We start from the raw sequence: 19,379 nt of genomic DNA, 5'->3' as shown, positions 1-19,379 counted from the left end.
CAACCAGATATCCTTAACTAATCTAGTTCCACTTGCCAGCAATTGGCCCATATCCCTCTAAACATCCCTATTCATAAACCCATCCAATGCATTTTAGATGTCGTAATTGTATCAGCACTTCCTCCAACACTTCCTCTGGCAGTTCGTTCCACACACACACCACCTCTCTGTGTGAAAAAGTTGTCCCTTAGGTCCCTTTTAAATCTTTCCCCTCTCACAGTAAACTTGTGCCCTCTAGTTTGAACACCACCTACCCTGGGAAAAAGAGGAAGTGATGGGAAAAGTTGATCATTCAGCATTGTGGTGACCCCAAGAGAGAAGTTGAAAGATGAAGATAGAGGAGAAAGTGAGTTGCTGAGAGGTAGAAGGAAGAGAGTAATTGAGAGTGTGACAGAAGTAAGTTATTGGCAGTGAATGAATTACTACCGGTGAAAGGCAGGTTACTGAAAGTATGTGGTGAATTACTGATGATTTGTGAAAAGGGAGTTGCTAGGCCATTCCAAATGATCCTGTGCCGTTACCCTGTCTTTTTCATCACCGGTTTGATAATCTGGACTTGTTCTAGTATTTGAATTGGTAAATGTCATGTTGTACCTCAGCAAGGTTGCACAGGACATGGAACAACAACAGCAGCATTCTACAATGTGAATGATGTGAAGTAACCACATATACACAGAATTATGCATTAGTGCTATACAGTTGTACTTTTGTTAATTATAACAAAGTTTGAAGATCATCTGAAACTTGGAAATCTAGTAAACAGTGAAGATGATCGTAGCAGATAAGATGAGAGACTCATGAAATGGGAGAACACATGATAGATGCAGTTTAATTCAAGATGATACACATTTGTGAAAAGATTCAGGAGAGTCAACAGAATCTAAATAATAGATAAGAAATAGGATCAGGAATATGCCATTTGGCAGATTGTGCCTGCTCTGCCATTCTGTCTGACCTTAAAAATAGGTGCAGGAACAAAGGGACTTGGTGATCACATATACAAGTCTTTGAGGAGACAGTACAACTTAAGATGCTGTTTGCTCAACTCCTACAAGTTATGATGTTCATCACCCATGAGAGGGTATCTTGAACTTTGGAGCCATTGTTCTCAGAAACATTCATAAGTTTGTCGAAATAGGGAAATGCAGGTAAAGAAGTAAAGAATTAGATGTGTGATACCAGCTGTGACTCTCATTCATGGATGTGAAACTGAAGACTTCCCCTTTTATTTCTGATAGCATAAAGACTTTTATTGTATTGGACAAATAAACAGCATTAACTTCTCTTTTCTCATCTTCCTGCTAGTAACTGGCCCGCTCTCCGAGTTGCAGATCGCTTACATCAGCAGAGAGACACTACAGGTGAAAGCTATTCAACACTAGCTCTATGATTTAATTTGATAACTTTAATCATTTGTCTTGCAATGGCAGAAGCATTTTTGTGATTGGCTATCCTTGACTCATTGTTGGAGGGAGGCCTCCTCCATGATTTCATCCAACTAAGTTCTCAAAGTCAATAATTATTCACCACAAACGTGTGTGTCATGCAAATTTCTAATTTATAAAATGGAAGCCATTCAAAACAAAACATACTGTTCCATCGAAGCTAATTAATTCAGTTACTATGCAACATGTTAGACTGATCCATTTAGTCAACAAATATTTGCTTATCCTAAAAGGTTATATTTGCAGTTTCTCCTCACCTTTGGTTTCAACAGTGATCTGTTGTTCTCTCCAGAGAGAGATTATATTACGTATTTCTAAATGTTCTAATACATATTTTGTATTATAATCTAATATTTCCCAATGACAGTTGCTAAACTAACTGGCTGATAGTTAGCTTCTTTGTCTTTCTTTTTGAATAATGGTATTTTCTAATCCTCTGGAATTTTTTTAGAGTCTAAAAATTCTTAGAAGATTATTACTAGTGAATCCACTAGCTTTGTAGCTGTTTCCATTGAAATCCTAGGATGCAACCATCAAGTCCAGGGAACCTAGCAGCCTTAAGCACCATTAGTTTTCCAAGTACATTTTCTCAAGTGATTCTTGAGAGGAGGAATTTTATTGAGGTTTAAATAACATGGATTTGTGACAGCAGATGATTGACTTCACCAGACCTATTTCAATGATGGGAGCGTCTTACTTCATCTGTTATGCTTTAGACAAGCAGTGCAATTAGTTTATCGCTGGGCAGTGTTAAGTTGCTAATTGAGGGGATTGTTAAACACCTTGCTAACTGCCCAACAACTTCTTAATATTAAGCTTCTCATTTTACAAACCTCATCAAACAAGCTAGATGGTGAGAAAACTTGAAATCAGAGTGGGTACCTGGTGAATTCAGCCTGCTGCTTGCTCTGGAGGATCTTCATGTTGGAGAAGTGGCATCAGTGTCTCAGGGCATTCTCCAACGGCACTAGCCACATGTATCCCATAGTCACAGATATTGTCCCAACACACATGCCGCATCTCCAATTCACTTCAGGATCCTTCTGCGCCTCAATACACTGGCAACTATAACAGCAATGCTGCAGAGGGACACTGCTCATGAACTGGACCAGGCTGTGTCTCCAGCCTGTTCACTTGCTTTCAAAGTGCTCATTCATTCTGAGCCTAACTGGATGTTCACAACATCCTTGTCTTGCATTACCTTGCCTTTTTGCACTTTACCACCTCAGCCAGAGATACAAGGCTCATATTAGTTTTTCCTTGCTTTGCAATTTAGCCAGAAGCTTGCCACGGTAGGCAGTAGCCCTCAATCATGTCAGGGGGATAGCCATCAAAAAAAGACAGAAAATACTGGAGAACCTAGTAGGTCTGACAGTGTCAGGAGAGAAAAACACAGTTAATGTTTCGAGTCCACCATGACAATAGGCTTTTAAAAATGGCACAGTCTCAAGAGATGCTGGTGAATTCCATGATATCCGCTGACTGGTATGTTGTTCTTGGAATGGAACGTGGTAGGGTGGGGCTGGAATCGAACATGAGGGATGCCACTGGGCAGGTACTTAATGAGATGTTTGGTAAGATATGGTAAGAAAAGTTGCAGGCCACTCAGCAAGAATCCCTCCAAAAACTTTGACACAACTCATAATTAGCCAAAAAAAGTAAGATTCAAACCAGTGTTTATTTCTTTCCCACCTTTGACCCCTGGTTTATTTAATTTTTTAGAATACTATCAATATCTTCTACCTTGAAGACTGATACAAAATAGTTATTTCTGCTGCTTCCTTGCTGATCATTATCATTTCCACAGCCTTGTTCTGGAAAGACTGTGTTTTCTTTGATCCCTCTCTTTTTTTGAAACATGTTTAAAAAAGTTAGAACATAGAACAATACAGTGCAGAACAGGCCCTTCGGCCCTCGATGTTGCGCCGACCTGTGAACTAATCTAAACCAATCTAAGTTCTTCCTGTCCCTTTTTACTTTACTTGCTAGCTTGCCCTTGTAGTTTATTTGCTCCCTCTTTATTATCATTTGGTATTTTTGTTGGCCTTTAAAACTGGCTTGCCACTAATCTTTGCCACAATGTGGTTTTTCTTCCTTTCATTTTGATACTGCAAACACAACTGAACAAAAGATTAGAAGTCAAGATTAATTCTAACTGTTCTGTATTTTGTTTCCATTTAGGGCTTGGAATATCTGCACAATCAGGGGAAGATCCACCGAGATATCAAGGTAAGCTATCCTAGCATCAATTTTTATTAACTTATAATAAATGGCTCATGGCGCTATCCAAGGTATGGATAAATGTAAGTTTTTTTTAATATTTATAAAACTGTAACAGAGTGAGTGAGGTGCCAGAGGGGAGCACTTCAGGGCCAGTTATCATAATTCTGTTACTTTGAAAATAGTTATCGAAAAGGATAGAACTGATCAAAAAGTTAAAGTTCTAAACTGGAATAAGGATAATTTTGACGGTATTAAGCACAGACATCCAAAAGCTGATAATGGGACGGTTGGGAAATGAGAGGCCTTTAAAAGTGAGATAACAAGAATTCAGAGGCAGTATGTCCCTGCTAGGGTGATGGGCTAGGCTGATAGGTATAGGGAATACTGGATGACTAGAGAAATTGAGGCTCTGGTCAAAAAAAAGGAGTCATATGTCAGGTGTAGACAGCTGGGATAGACGGAATCTCGAGGGCATAAGAATATGCATATGAGAGGGAAATCAGGATGGTAATAAGGGAATAAGATGATACACTTCTGTGAAAAGATTCAGGAGAGTCAACAGAATCTAAATAAGAGAGAAGAAATAGGATCAGGAAAATGGATCTTTGGCAAAAGGGTTAAGGAGAATCCAAAAAGATTCTCTAAGTACATTAAAGGCAAAAACGTAACTAGGGAGAGAATATGGGCCCTTAAAGCTCAGTGTGACCGTCAATATGTGGAGATGATTGAGATGCTAAATAAATATTTTACATTAGTATTTGCTTGGAGAAGGACATGGAAGTTAGGCAACATAGGGAGATAAACAGTGATCATAATGACTGTAATGAGATCAGCCAGGTGGACCTCATCGAATATGAGCTCCCTGACTGGGCCAAATTAACAGGCTCAATCAGGGATCCAAGGCTGACCTGTAAGAACAGGAGTATCTGGAGGGCGTTGTCTCTGCCAATTGCCTGCCTCTCTTCAGCAGTTATGTTCAAACCCATGTGAGATTGGAAAGGAAGCATGCAGCATCCACCAATGCTCTTAGTGCCTTTAGAGAGAGGTGGACACTGTGAGGAATGGAGTGCCTTAGTTCACCCCCAACTCTGTTTCAATTTAGTACCCTCATTCTCTCCCAATCCCCTGCTATGCCCCCTTTGGGTGCAGTGGTAGTGTGGGGGGATTTAAAACAAAAAGGAGTCTCAGAAGAAAGAACAGGAGTGTCAGATATGCTGTTCACTTTAAATGCTTCCTTTCCAATCTCACATGGGTTTGAACATAACTGCTGAAGAGAGGCAGGCAATTGGCAGAGACAACGCCCTCCAGATACTCCTGTTCTTACCAGTCAGCCTCGGCTCCCTGATTGAGCCTGTTAATTTGGCCCAGTCAGGGAGCTCATATTCGATGAGGTCCACCTGGATGATCTCATTACAGTCATTATGATCATTGTTTATCTCCCCATGTTGCCTAACTTCCATGTCTTTTTTCACAGCAAATACTAATGTGAAACATTCATAGAGTATCTCACTCATCTCCACATATTGATGGTCACATTTAACTTTAAGGGCCCATATTCTCTCCCTAGTTATGTTTTTGCCCTTAATGTACTTAGAGAATCTTTTTGGATTCTCCTTAACCCTTTTGCCAAAGACCAATTTCACTGGCTCTGAGGGAGTAGGATCCGTGTCAAGGACCGTCCACGTGTAAATAGAAGGTGACACAGTGACAGGATACTGGCCTGTCTGGAGTTATGTCAGTGGCATCTTGAAAAGAGTTCACATTATAGGAGAGGACGTGCTGGAGATCTTAAAATGCATAATAGAAGATAAATCCCTGGGACCTGACCAGGCCTTTCACAAACCTTTGTGGAAAGCTGGGGAAGAGATTGCTCAGCCCCTTGCTGAGATATTTGTGTCATTGACAGCCACAGGTGAGGTTCTGAAAGACTGGAGGTTGGCTGATGTGGTACCATTATTTAAGAAAGCCCTAAGAAAAGGCAAGGGACTGTAGACCAGTGAGCCTTACATCAGTAGTGTCTAAGTCATTGGAAGAGCTCCTGAGGGACAGGATTTACATGCATTTAGAAAGGCAAAGACTGATTGAGGATGCTCAACGTGGAAATCATATCTCACTGACTTGATTGAGTTCTTTGAAGAAGTGACAAAGAAGATTGATGAAAGCAGGGTGGTAGATATTGTCTATATGGACTTCAGCAAGGTGTTCAACCAGATAGACTGGTTAGTAAGGTTAGATCACATGGCATCCCAGTGGAGCTGTCCAATTGGATACAAAATTGGCTTGAGTGTAGAGACAGTGGATGGTGGTAGAAGGTTGCTTTTTGGACTGGAGGCCTGTGACCAGCAGTGTGCCACAAGGATCTGTGCTGGGTACACTGTTTTTCATCACTTATATAAATGATTTGGATGTGAATATTGTTACTAAGTTTTCTAACTTACCCCCTTCCCCAAGCCTGCAACTCTCAATCCACACAATTAGGTTCCCAAATCTCCTTTAAATGACAACACCTTTCCAGTTAGTTTCCCCGGATGGACCCAAACGGACTGACAATTGCCAATCTCCTAAATAATCTAACTAAACAGAGCCAGATGACAAGTGCCCACACCCCTGATTGGTGCTTGTACATGTCTATGACAGTCTGCATAAAAGCTTTCAATGCTAGTTACTGGTGCACCCTGCAATGCAGGCCTATGCTTCCTAATTGATCTTAAGTAGATCAGAGATATACCATAAAGATTATGGGGGTTGGCAAATATTGGATGACAATGTATGTGGATGAGGTCTGTGTGCAAGTTGATGCTCATGGATCGTGGCCTAACTGTTTTGTGCTGAGGAACATGAAGGCTCTTCGAGGCCAGCAACAAACTTAAGTCAATAGGTACCTGCTGTGACTTCCTTGTTGTGAATTGCTGTTTCAGCTGAGTTAGATTGCGATCTATCTTCTTGCCCTGCTCCTAAGAGTGGAAAGAAATGGCAAACCACCACTAATAAAAACTGCCAAAAAAATGGTTGAAGAGGAAACATCAGTAGACAATAAGTCCAGGACCAGCCTTTGGTTAGAGCACATGCAGTATGTTATGGTGATATCTTCATCAGCTCAGGCACTGCAGTCCAAATTGTAAACCAGTGATAAACTCCTGGTAATGTCCACTAAATGCAATAGTTTAGTTAACTTTATGTAGTATTTAGTGCATTAGGTAATGGGATATATAGTCAATATAGTCCATTATTGTCATTAATATGATGTACAATATAATATATGCATGACCGTATATGCTATATCTAATATACAGCACACATTATTGTAATGTATGATTTATCTCATGTGCTGCAAAAGTTTGGTTAGTGTAAACTGAATATGGTGTACCTGTTATACCAAACACAGTATGGTCAACATACACAGTGAGTTGTAGTTCTCCAGCTTTCATTAGTGCTAAACTCTGGTAATGTTACTCCAAATACTTCAAACTGAAATGGCATTTTTTTAAAATCACAAACCTAGAGGCTTTCAATAAGTTTCCATCTATTCTGTTTTCACCCCTACCTTAACTTGCATGATAACATTGATTGTGATTCAGAAAGCCATTGACAGGATGTCCTTTTGGGCTGCTCCTTTCTCTATTAATGAATCTACACTCAGTCCTCATTACTCACAAGGGATGGGGCACACATTTTCTATGGATAATTTAAAATTTTAAGGGGCTTTTGAGCATTTACGGGGCTTTTAGATAAGTACATATATAAGCAAGGAATGGAGGGATATGGACCATGGACAGGCAGAAGGGTTTAGTTTAACTGGGTGAAAAAAGATGAGGTCTGTGCCAACCTCATGACTGTTTGGATCCGCAGGTAATAAATCAGTGGATAATGAGGACTGGGTGTATATACATCAGTAACGGTCTGTCACTGTATCTAATTATGTGGCAGAGCAAAGCACACCTAGATCCACGTGTGTGGATATGTGTTCATGCATGTGTGTGTGCTCATTAAATCATTAAATGATACAAAACAGGAGACCATTCAGCCTATCCTCCCTGTGCATGATCTTTGGTTGAGCTATCTAATTAATTCCATCTCGCTGCTCTATCCTTGCAACTCTGCAAATCAATTTCTTTCTTATTTATTTTCAATTCCTTTTTGAATGTTACAACTGAATCTGCTTTTACTACCCTTTAATTCCAGGTAATAACAGCACGTTGTAGAACAAAAAGTTTCCATGTATCACCTCTGGTTACTGACCCTTTTGTGAACAGCATCTCATTATCTGCAAAAAATCCTCTGTAGTTAGAATTCTTTAAAATTTCCTCATTTCCTCTGCATTTGTGTCTGCGTATATATTCATTTGTTCATTCTGAGTGAGTGTACATTCATATCTACAATTAGAGTAGATGTGTGCACTGTGGATACATAATTCTGTTTAAGGTGTAAACATGTTCATGTTCAACAAGCAAATAGAATGACCTGTGGTCTTTTGATTGACACAAACCTGTTTTATTTTCTCACTGCAGGGAGCAAATATTCTTATCAATGACAATGGAGATGTAAAATTAGGTGAGTCAGAAAAATGGACATATATTGTACTAAATTCTACCTTTCATCAACACATTAATCAAGGAATAGTATGATTCATATTTAGTAAAGCTCCTTTTGCATTGGCCCGACAAATATTCCCTGGATATGGAGACCACAGCTTAGGCATAGAGTAAACGTCCCTCTTCAATGTTGATCAATGTTGATTTGGGCAGGTGCAGGACGGAGTTAGATATAGTTTGACTATCAGACTTAGAGATGCTGGTTCCTTTGAGATTTAAAAACAAAAATCAGCTCCAGAGTTGATCAACAGAAGGTCATGCTCATTGAGTTTGTATTTAAGAACTGAGTTTTCTGGATGGAAAATGTCTTCTGGATATTAAAAGAACAGACTCAGTTTTCTCGATGGGTAGTGTGCAGTACTTGTTAAATAGTTAATTGGGTGATTTGATGATGACAACATTCTTAAAATAAAAAAGAAAGAGTTGAGTTCTTCTTCAGTGGGGTGTTGGCTTCTGGACAAGGGCTTGAGAAAGAAAAGGTGGAAACTGATTACTGTACTATGCTATAGATTTGCAATAAAACCCTTGTAAATCTGAAAGTCTTTTGCTGCCTAATTCAACATATGGATATCAGTGTATGAAACAAAGTTTGCTCTGTCAAACACTGCCAGAATAGATACAGCACAGGGTTTGCCCCTATGCTGTCCTATCAATGTTCTGGGGCCTGCAGCATTCTGATCAGGAAATGTTCATGCCAAGCAAAGTCAAGACCCACCGTCACAAATCTGAACCAATCTGATTTGGGTTAACTGTCAGGATAGAAGACAGCATAATTTTATGTCAGTAATACAAATTCATTCAATCTAGTTTTAGTCCAGGCTATTTCAACTTACTTCCCCCCACCGTCCCCCCAAAATTGAAATCAATTTAAAAATGAACCTATGAGTCAAGCAATTTTAAAGTTACTCTTACCAGTGAGCTCATCATCTCGTGGGCCATTGAACAGGTCCATCCGTGAGAAGTCACTAAAGCAGGAAATAACAAAATTATTAGCCATTTTAAATAAAATTGCTGGCTGTATCCAGCAGATAATCCTTATTTTTGACTGTGATAGGAACAAGGAAAGTGCCAGCAGCAGATACTGTGCAAGAAAATATACAGAATATCCAACACAGTCAGTCAATAGTTTCTAGCCCACCGACTCCCACAGCTACCTAGAATACACCTCCTCCCACCCACCCTCCTGCAAAAATTCCATCCCCTATTCCCAATTCCTTCGCCTCCGCCGCATCTGCTCCCACGACAAGACATTCCACTCCCGCACATCCCAGATGTCCAAGTTCTTTAAGGACCGCAACTTTTCCCCCACGGTGATCGAGAACGCCCTTGACCGCGTCTCCCGCATTTCCCGCGACACATCCCTCACACCCCGCCCCCGCCACAACCGCCCCAAGAGGATCCCCCTCGTTCTTACACACCACCCTACCAACCTCTGGATACAACGCATTATCCTCCGACACTTCCGCCATTTACAATCCGACCCCACCACCCAAGACATTTTTCCATCCCCTCCCCTGTCTGCTTTCCGGAGAGACCACTCTCTCCGTGACTCCCTTGTTCGCTCCACACTGCCCTCCAACCCCACCACACCCGGCACCTTCCCCTGCAACCGCAGGAAATGCTACACTTGTCCCCACACCTCCTCCCTCACCCCCATCCCAGGCCCCAAGATGACATTCCACATCAAGCAGAGGTTCACCTGCACATCTGCCAATGTGGTATACTGCATCCACTGTACCCGGTGCGGCTTCCTCTACATTGGGGAAACCAAGCGGAGGCTTGGGGACCGCTTTGCAGAACACCTCCGCTCGGTTCGCAAAAAACAACTGCACCTCCCAGTCGCAAACCATTTCCACTCCCCCTCCCATTCTCTTGATGACATGTCCATCATGGGCCTCCTGCACTGCCACAATGATGCCACCCGAAGGTTGCAGGAACAGCAACTCATATTCCGCCTGGGAACCCTGCAGCCATATGGTATCAATGTGGACTTCACCAGTTTCAAAATCTCCCCTTCCCCTACTGCATCCCTCAACCAGCCCAGTTCGTCCCCTCCCCCCACTGCACCACACAACCAGCCCAGCTCTTCCCCCCCACCCACTGCATCCCAAAACCAGTCCAACCTGTCTCTGCCTCCCTAACCGGTTCTTCCTCTCACCCATCCCTTCCTCCCACCCCAAGCCGCACCCCCCGCTACCTACTAACCTCATCCCACCTCCTTGACGTGTCCGTCTTCCCTGGACTGACCTATCCCCTCCCTACCTCCCCACCTACACTCTCTCCACCTATCTTCTTTACTCTCCATCTTCCGTCCGCCTCCCCCTCTCTCCCTATTTATTCCAGTTCCCTCCCCCCATCCCCCTCTCTGATGAAGGGTCTAGGCCCGAAACATCAGCTTTTGTGCTCCTGAGATGCTGCTTGGCCTGCTGTGTTCATCCAGCCTCACATTTTATTATCTTGGAATCTCCAGCATCTGCAGTTCCCATTATCTCTCGGTCAGTCAATGCCTTTGTTTAGGCATCTGTCCAGCTACTTTACATTTAACCCCATCAGCACAGCTTCCTATCCCTTTCCCTCTTGTGTTTACGCAGCTTTTCCTTAAATAATAGGAGAAAAAAATGACTCTACATTTATGTAGTGTATTTCACAATCATCAACTATCTCAAAACAATTTACAGCCAAGGAAGTGCTTATTGAGGTTTGGTAACTTCCACAATATAGGAAACACAACAGTCAACCTGTGCACAGCAATTTCCTAAAAACAGTAATGCACTAATGACTGGATAATATTTTTATGCTATATTGACTGATGCACAAAAGTGCACTGAAAAGGACTTGAGGTAACAAGGTGTGGAGTTAGATGAATACAGTACGCCAAGCAGCATCAGAGGAGCAGGAAAGCTGATGTTCGGGCCCAGAGTCTTCTTCAGAAAATCCAGGTATAGGCTTGAAACGTCAGCTTTCCTGCTCCTCTGATGCTGCTTGGCATACTGTGTTCATCCAGCTCCACAGCTTGTTATCTCAGACTCTACAGCATCTGCAGTTCCTGCTATAATTGAAAAGGACTTTCCTATTATTCTTGAAAATAGTCCCTTGGAATCTTTTACATTCATTCACATAGATAGCTGGGGTCTTGGTTTTAATGTTTAATCTGAAAGATGGCACTTCTGACAGTGTAGCACTCCTTTAGCCTTGATTTTTCTTCGAGTCCTGGAGTGGGACATTTAGTTAGTCTGACACTAAAGTGCTACTAACTGAGCCATAAGCATTCACATTACTTTTAACTGCAAGCACCCTTGTCTTATAACCTTTTTAAAAGTGTTAATTGAAAAATAAATATTCACAGAATCTTACAGTATAGAAAGAGGAAATTTGGTCCTTCCTGTCCATGCCAACTCTGAAAAAGCTGTTCAGGAATACATATTCCTACACCCTGGTTTTTACACTAACCCTGATTTGTTTCCTTTCACTTCATGTCCAATTGCCTTTTGAAATTCTAATCGATCTACTTCAATTGTGTTATCAGGTGCTATATTCCAGATTATTGTAATTTACTGTGTTTGAAAAAAATTCCCATTAACTCTTTTGCTAATAATTTTAAATCTGCAATATTGCCACTGTCCTGCTCAGAGGAAACAGTTTCGTCCCACTGGCTATAACAAAATTCCTCAATCTTGAATAAGTCTCTACATCCTAAAGAGAACAATTCCAGCTTCTGCAATCTCTCCACATAACTGAACATCCTCTTATTTGGAGTCATGCTAGTAAATGAACCCTGTGGCTTCTCCAAGACCTTGACACTCATCCTAAATTGTGCTGTACAGAATATTATTCAAACACTGGAGATTAAGATGGGGAAGAAAAGAGAAACAAACGATGTCTGATGGTGGAAGGGTCTGTACAGAATTTTGAACCTGCAGAAAATATTTTAACAGTTACTGATTAATGCAGAGAGCATAACAATACTGAGATGTATGTTAGATAGGTGATAAATGAATATGCTTGGAAAAGAACCAACATAGACTAGATGGGCAAAATGGCCTTTCTCAATCTTCTATTTGCTTTGTAACTCTGTAACTTTACTGTTGCACAGTAATTAGGCAGTACCAGGTATGGTGCACAGTATTCAAAGAACTGAAATTGGTACAGCATCTCCGGGTGCTGAGTGTCTATACACAGATTCTTCCACTGACATCACGCGCAGAAATCTCAGGATTTGTAGACTTTTCTCTCAGTTCATTAATACCAATTCCATGACAGCATTGTTACTACAACTGAAGTTTGATGTTAATTAAGATCACGCACATCTGTTTGTAAAGCAGGGATAACAAGGTGTAGAACTGGATGAACACAGCAGGCCAAGCAACATCAGAGGAGCAGGAAAGCTGATGTTTCGGGCCTAGACCCTTCTTCAGAAAATTTGTGAAGCAGGACTGCTTTACTTAGCCTGTAGCTGAATGAGTCAGTTTCAAGGAGTTACTGGAGAACCTCCCTCATTGGGGATTCCCACAAGACTCTTCAGGCAACAAGCCACAACATGGGGCTTCATTGATGAAACTTCATCCCAGCACTCTACAATGTGTTGCCATAAGCTGACATCAATTGGAGCCCTCTTGTCCCTTTTGTGAAGAAAATGTATATTCAAACAGTACACAAAGTTATTCCCAAAACGGGACTGGTGTCAATTTGTCTCAGTGAGTAGGGTACTTTTGCCTCTTGAATCAGAACACTGGGCTTCAACTGGGCACCCACTCAAGTGGGTGCTCTCTGAAAATTGTGCTCCCAATTGCATATCAGGTTAGTTTTTATCATTCAAGATTTGCATGTCTTGATGCCTCAAAGTGAGGGTCCAGTAAAGGGGTTTGGAGGGAGTGGAATTGACTATGCACTCACATGTTAGGCTCATTGAGAAGTACCATACTAAGATGAGGAGGACCAGCAGGCAGTTTTCAATTCATGAATCTCCAAACTCAAACAAACTGGTTCACAGTAGTGCACAGCTGTCTTGTTCAATGTGGGGAGCAGTTAAAGTTGTTTTGAGAGAGACATTTGGCACAAGGTAATTTTGGATCAGATGGGTATAGTACCTTCAGGTTTTTCATTCAGATACTTCTGTGCTTTGTGAGGATGCTGGCCTATAAGGTGCTACTTCCTTTCTTCTGCAAGACCACATCTGCTGTTCCCCTTTGTGTTCTACATTCAGCTCCCACCTTGTAGAGCTCGGGGCTACTAACTGGGTGCAGAGCTCAACACCAATCCAGTAAGAGAACTGGAAGGTGGGCAATTGTGTAGTCATATTGTCACTAGAGACAGACATCCAGGTTAATACTCTTGGGGACATGGGCTTGAATTCCACTACAGCAGATGGTAAAATATGAATTCAATTAACAAATCTTGAATGATAAAAACTAACCTGATGACAATCAAGAGTCAGTTATTGCTAAAACCATTCTGGTTCACTTTAGGGAAGGAAAATCTGCCATCTTTCACTCAGTTTGGCCATATCTACATGTAACTCCAGACTCACAGCAGTGTGGTTGACTCTTAACTGCCTTCTGAAATAACCTAGCAAGCTACTTAATTTGAGGACAATTAGAAAAAGGGCAGCAAATGCTGGTTCTGCTAGCAACACCCACACCCCATTAGAGAAAAATAATGATTGGATCACGTGAGCGACTGTAGTGTATTGTAGGATTGGATCCCAAAATTTTGTCTGGGCCTCAGGTTCCTGCCCTTGCTTTGAAAATCAAGATCATTAACACAGAATCTAGGCTGACACTCCCAGCAAAGATCCTATGACACGATTTAGAGAAATCGTTTGGGATATTCTCCCCAGTGCCATGACCACTATCAACATGACTAAAACAGATTAACTGGCTATTATCGCATTGCTGATCAATGCAAACTGCAATGATTAATGGTCAGATAATCTAGTTTCATGAATATGGATGAGGGATAAATATCGGCTAAGACATTCAGTTAGCTCCCCAACCCTTCTTCAAAATTGTGCCAAAGGTCTTTTTACATCCATCTGAGAAAGTAGTTGAGCCTCAGTTTAAGATAGCACTGCCAATGATGCAAAGCTCTCTCAGTTCTGCTCTGGGTGTGTCAACAAGATTATGCACTTACCTGTTAAGTTCTTTGAAATACCTTACTGGGACTGGATTTGAGCCTATACCCTCTAACTCAGATGTGGTTGACAGTGTAGGATACGTCCCCCAAAGATCTTGTGGATTCTGGAATAATTGAGGAGTTGAAGACTGGCAGAGACAGAGTTTCAGCTCTACATTGATATAATTGAGTGACAGACTTGAAGGACTGAATAGGCCAGTTCCTATGGGTCAGTAAATTAAGGCTGCATATGCTTGTTCATTTGATATAAAATATCCCACGAAGAACTTGGAGAGTGTTTTCTTATGTTCTGCAAATAAACAGTGAGAACTGAATGTCAGAGTAGGCTCAAAGAGTTGAATGGTGTCTTCCTGGTCCTAATGCCCCTAACAACCTTGAATTTATGACTGAAAAATAATGAAATCACAATAGGGTAAAGATTATCTTACAGTTCTACACCAGCAAGTAGCAGTAATAAGTTATCACAAATCAATTTTTACAAGTTTGTTTGTCTCTGTCCTTGTAAGTTATTTTCTAAAAGTGCTGTCTTTGCGGCCTTCATAATACGGAATGGTCTGTTAGTGAATTATCCAGCTGCAGGGCTCATGTAGGTAGACAGAAGAGGTATAATCTCAAAAATACACTTTTCATAACTGATGAAAATGTGCTTTATATGTATAAACGTTTTTTGTAAATAGTTTGATATTAAACATTAGCACATGGGTTTAACCTATTTGTGTAAAGGTATTTAATAATTAACTAGGTCAGTCTTTTCTGAACCATGATTTTAAATGAATTTATGTCAGAGAGCAGATGACTGCAGACCTCCTGGCGAGTCAATGGGAGGTTGTTTATACTGTTTTGATAGGAGACAGAAACCATTGGAAAATTAGCTTGCTTTTGGGTTCACTGTAATCAAGGATTGATTTTTGGTTTGAACAATTCAGCATCGGGAAAGGTTTTGTTCAGTTAAAGGAAGATCTGAATGGGGTCAAATGCAAACATTGTTTGTCCTAAAATAGGAGATAGCTTATTTTCCTAACTGTTCTGAACTATCTCAATGTAAGGTTATTGTTTGTGAAAACTTACTGACCAACAGTGTTTGCGTGGATGGACTGAGGAAGTCTAAACTCTCAATTGGGTGAGTCATGAGGGGAAAGTCTTTGTAGTTCACAGTACCAGATCAGAAGAGACGCAGTCAAGTTAACTTACAGATTTGACAGCAAAGGAAAATTTATTTGGATTTTGATTAACTGCAAAGTGGTGGTATTGGCAAGTAGGTAGGATTCTGTTTTGCATGGTTCTTTAGATTAGATTAGATTCCCTACAGTGTGGAAACAGGCCCTTTGGCCCAACAAGTTCACACCGCCCCTTGAAGCATCCCACCCAGAGCTATCCTCCTGTAGCCCACACACCCCTGAACACTACGGGCAATTTAGCACGGCCAATCCACCTAGCCTGCATGTCTTTGGACTATGGGAGGAAACCGGAGCACCCGGAGGAAACCCACACAGACACGGGGAGAACGTGCAAACTCCACACAGACAGTTGCCCGAGGCTGGAATCGAACCCAGATCCCAGGTGCTGTGAGGCTGCAGTGCTAACCACTGAGCCACTTTGCCGCCTATATCCTCCAAATTGTATTATATGAAAGTTTGATTTGTTTTGTCTTTTCTTTCTACTGCAAAATAAACTTTTTTTATTGTTAAAAACAAATCTGCAGCACAGTACATTTATGTTTCAATGAAAGACCGCCATGTTAAATTAAAATAAAGATCAATGAAGGTCTGTCAAATCAGGATTCATTCTGAGATCTAAGGTGTCCAGTTGTATTATCAGCTGAGAACATAACACTCATTTTTAAAGATGAACACCCATGCAGAGCACAATGCAAGAGTGGGAAACTGTGATTCTGGCATCAATGTAAAAAGAAGCAACCGTAATTTAATGCGGTGAAGAACAGCCATGTTGTCTATGAAGTATAGGTCTATATTGCATTGTTGTGAGCTCGTAAAGGAGTGTTTGTGCAAGGGTGGCATAGGTGTGTATAGATCTGCCTTGAGTGTGTAAGTAAAAGTCATGTCCTGGTGTGGTCAGTCCTTGAGGGGAGGCCAGCTGGCCAATGTGTCAGGGACTTGGGTCTGGCTGGGAGCAGTGCTGTCCAGAGGGAAGCCATGATTGTGAGGAAAGGACAGTTGTGATGCAGGCCTGACCCGAGACTGAATAGCTGCCTCAGCCTGCTGTATCAGCTTTTTATGGAACTGGGCCAACCTGGGTGTTTCGGGCTGGTCAGCTTGAGAGTAGGACTGCGTCTGAAGGGTCAGTCAGCCCAGATGTGTAGATGGCATGTGGAATTGTTGGCATGGGTCAGCTTGGGTATAAATGTCTATTATGTGGCCCAGCCTGATATCAGGTGAACAACACTAAGTTTACTATCAAGTTGTATCTATATACAGTGATGGTTGTAAATGGAAAAAGGGATACCAGATAATTGGCTGTTGCTGAATAAGGGGATAAAATGACCTTTCCAAATACCAAGCGGGATAGATCAATTCATGAAATGTTGCACTTAATTTGATCCCTGAAATTGAATGTTTCATTCTGTTTTCCAGCTGATTTTGGGATTTCGGCTCAAATCACTGCCACATTTGCCCGAAGAATGTCCTTCATTGGAACACCATATTGGTATGATTGCACACTGGATTTTGGGAACGTTCCCTGGGGCACTAAATTCCAGAGTCACTGGAGAGGAAAGAGAGGCAGTCTCTCTTCAGGATTTTTCGGTATTTTTGTTCTATTTTTAATGGGAATTGTTTTCCAAACCATGTTATTGAACCTTCATCCCAGCCAAAATGGCAGCTGGTTATTCTTTATCTGGCCTCTGCTAATGCCCCCTGTAGGGATTGAATGGTTCTCAGGCTTCCATCAGTGGCCCTTAAGGATGTATCTCATGGCTTCTTTATAAATACCCCCACCATTAATATATCACCATCTTCCTTGTCGCCTTCAGAGTCATACAGCACGGAAACAGATCCTTTGGTCCAACTAGTCCACGTCAAACATAATCCCAAAGGGAACTAGTCCCACCTGCCTTCTCCCAGCCCATATCCCTCCAAACCTTTCCTATTCCTATAAATGTTGTGACTATGCCTGCTTCCACCACTTCCTCAGGAAGTTCATTCCACTCACAAACTGTGCTCCTTGTAAAAAAATTTGCTCCTCATGTCTTTTTTAAAATCTCTCTCTTTTCACCTTAAAAATGTGTCCCCCTAGTCTTGAAATCCCTCATGCCAGGAGAAAGACACCTACCGTTAAACCCTATCTCTCCCCCTCATGATTTTATAAAACTCTAAGGTCACTTCTCAACCCACTACACTCCAGTGAAAAAACTCTGCTCCCTCATCTGTGTAAATGGCTAGAGTTTAACTCCAGAATTTTAACAAGTAGAAAACAGAGCTGCTTGATTTACTGCTAACTGTCTCTCATGCTGCATCTGTTCCTGGGTCTTCCACAGGATGGCTCCTGAAGTTGCTGCTGTGGAGTTCAAAGGTGGCTACAATGAGCTGTGCGATATCTGGGCCGTTGGCATCACTGCTATTGAGCTGGCTGAACTGCAGCCTCCAATGTTTGATGTGCATCCTTTGAGGTGGGTGCCATTTGCCAATTACTTAAATCTCATCGGAAGTGTCATGTCTCATGGTTAGGTGGAGTGGGGTGGGGGGGAGTGGGGTGGGGGGGAGTGGGGGGGGGGCAGCAGTATCTCACTGGAAATTAAGCCTCACTATTCCTGCATTCATCACAAAAGTTAAAATTTTAAAGAGTACATGGAGGTTTCCCAATTTCCCTGATTTTCAGTCCCAGGTTGACAGAAAACAAGGATCAGTTTCCATGCTTGTTACAAAAATTAGCCCCTAGCTACAGGCAAACTATTATGAACGGTTGGCATATAACCCAACTAATTAGAACTCCCCTCACACAGGCACAAACAAAAAAACATGGCTTTTATGTTTAGAGGGAGAGGGAGAGAGGAAGGCAGTTGAGTGGTTCTTGGGATGATTGTTACAATTTTCATGCTGATCAGAATACTGCTTCTCAGTCTTCCTCCTCTGGAAGCTTTAACTGGTTTGCAAGAGGCACAGGGACTGGTTCACACTGAATGGCCTGACTCATCAATTAAAAGCCATACCTTATAACAATCACTGGAGAGAAAATAAACTGCTTGCTTTAGGTTTAAAGTTGGTGTCTTCTGTGGAGAACAGAGCTCCCAGAGGAGGTCTGATATATTCTCTACATCTTGTTAACAGTCCTGATCTATTCAATTATCTGAGATTCAATCAACAGTTGTTAGCAGTAGAAGGCTCACTATTTGTCATCAATAACGATCACTCGTCTACTAACCAATCAGCTTTTTGTACCGACCAATGCTCAACCTGTATGCAACATCTTGGCTCCAGTCTGAAAACTACAGTTTAGTCACTGCTTGAAACTTGGAGCTGTTCTTGAAGTGAGGTCAGGTTTCTTGTGAAATAACTGCGCAGAGGTTGGTATTGTGTCACAAAGTCACTCTCTATTTACATGTGGAAATTCCATGACACTGACCCAACTCCCTCCGGGTCGGCTCTTTGGATGTACAGAACATCTGACACTCCTGTTTTTTTTCTTCTTTTTATTAAAAATCTGAGATTTGAACTCAGATCTCCACTTTTCATCTGCCAGCCAGGGCTCCCTGACTGGTCTAGATTAACAGCCCCAATCAGTGAACTCATATTGCAAGGTCCACCAGCTGACTCCTTTACAATCACTACAACTTGCTTCCAAAACATGCAGCAATCCTACAGCAACCCTCAGTTTTTAAATCAATCCTTTTATCATTTCAGTCCACAATTAAAAATACAGAAAAATAGAAGAAAGGACCTTTACAGAAGTCCTTTGCAGTTTTTATAGACAGCCTTTGCAAATCAGACATTGACCTATTGTTGTGTGCCTGGAGATCTACTGCAGTTAGAGG

At 41.6% G+C, this 19,379-nt stretch overlaps 1 protein-coding gene across 3 annotated transcripts in view; it reads left to right on the top strand.

Moving 5' to 3' along the window:
- LOC125447837 (mitogen-activated protein kinase kinase kinase kinase 5-like) overlaps positions 1 to 19,379 on the top strand; it is a 119,403-nt gene that overhangs the window by 51,654 nt on the left and 48,370 nt on the right. For all 3 annotated transcript variants that reach the window (XM_048522611.2, XM_048522612.2, XM_048522610.2), the window contains exons 5-9: positions 1,306 to 1,361; positions 3,627 to 3,674; positions 8,177 to 8,219; positions 16,984 to 17,056; positions 17,886 to 18,017. In XM_048522611.2, the coding sequence (XP_048378568.1) occupies positions 1,306 to 1,361; positions 3,627 to 3,674; positions 8,177 to 8,219; positions 16,984 to 17,056; positions 17,886 to 18,017 (352 nt within the window). The remainder of the gene's footprint in view (positions 1 to 1,305; positions 1,362 to 3,626; positions 3,675 to 8,176; positions 8,220 to 16,983; positions 17,057 to 17,885; positions 18,018 to 19,379) is intronic.

This window comes from Stegostoma tigrinum, chromosome 39, assembly GCF_030684315.1.
Source record: "Stegostoma tigrinum isolate sSteTig4 chromosome 39, sSteTig4.hap1, whole genome shotgun sequence".
NCBI lineage: Eukaryota > Metazoa > Chordata > Chondrichthyes > Orectolobiformes > Stegostomatidae > Stegostoma > Stegostoma tigrinum.
The sequence above is the reverse complement of the archived record's forward strand: the minus strand, read 5'-3'. Positions and strand labels throughout refer to the sequence as shown.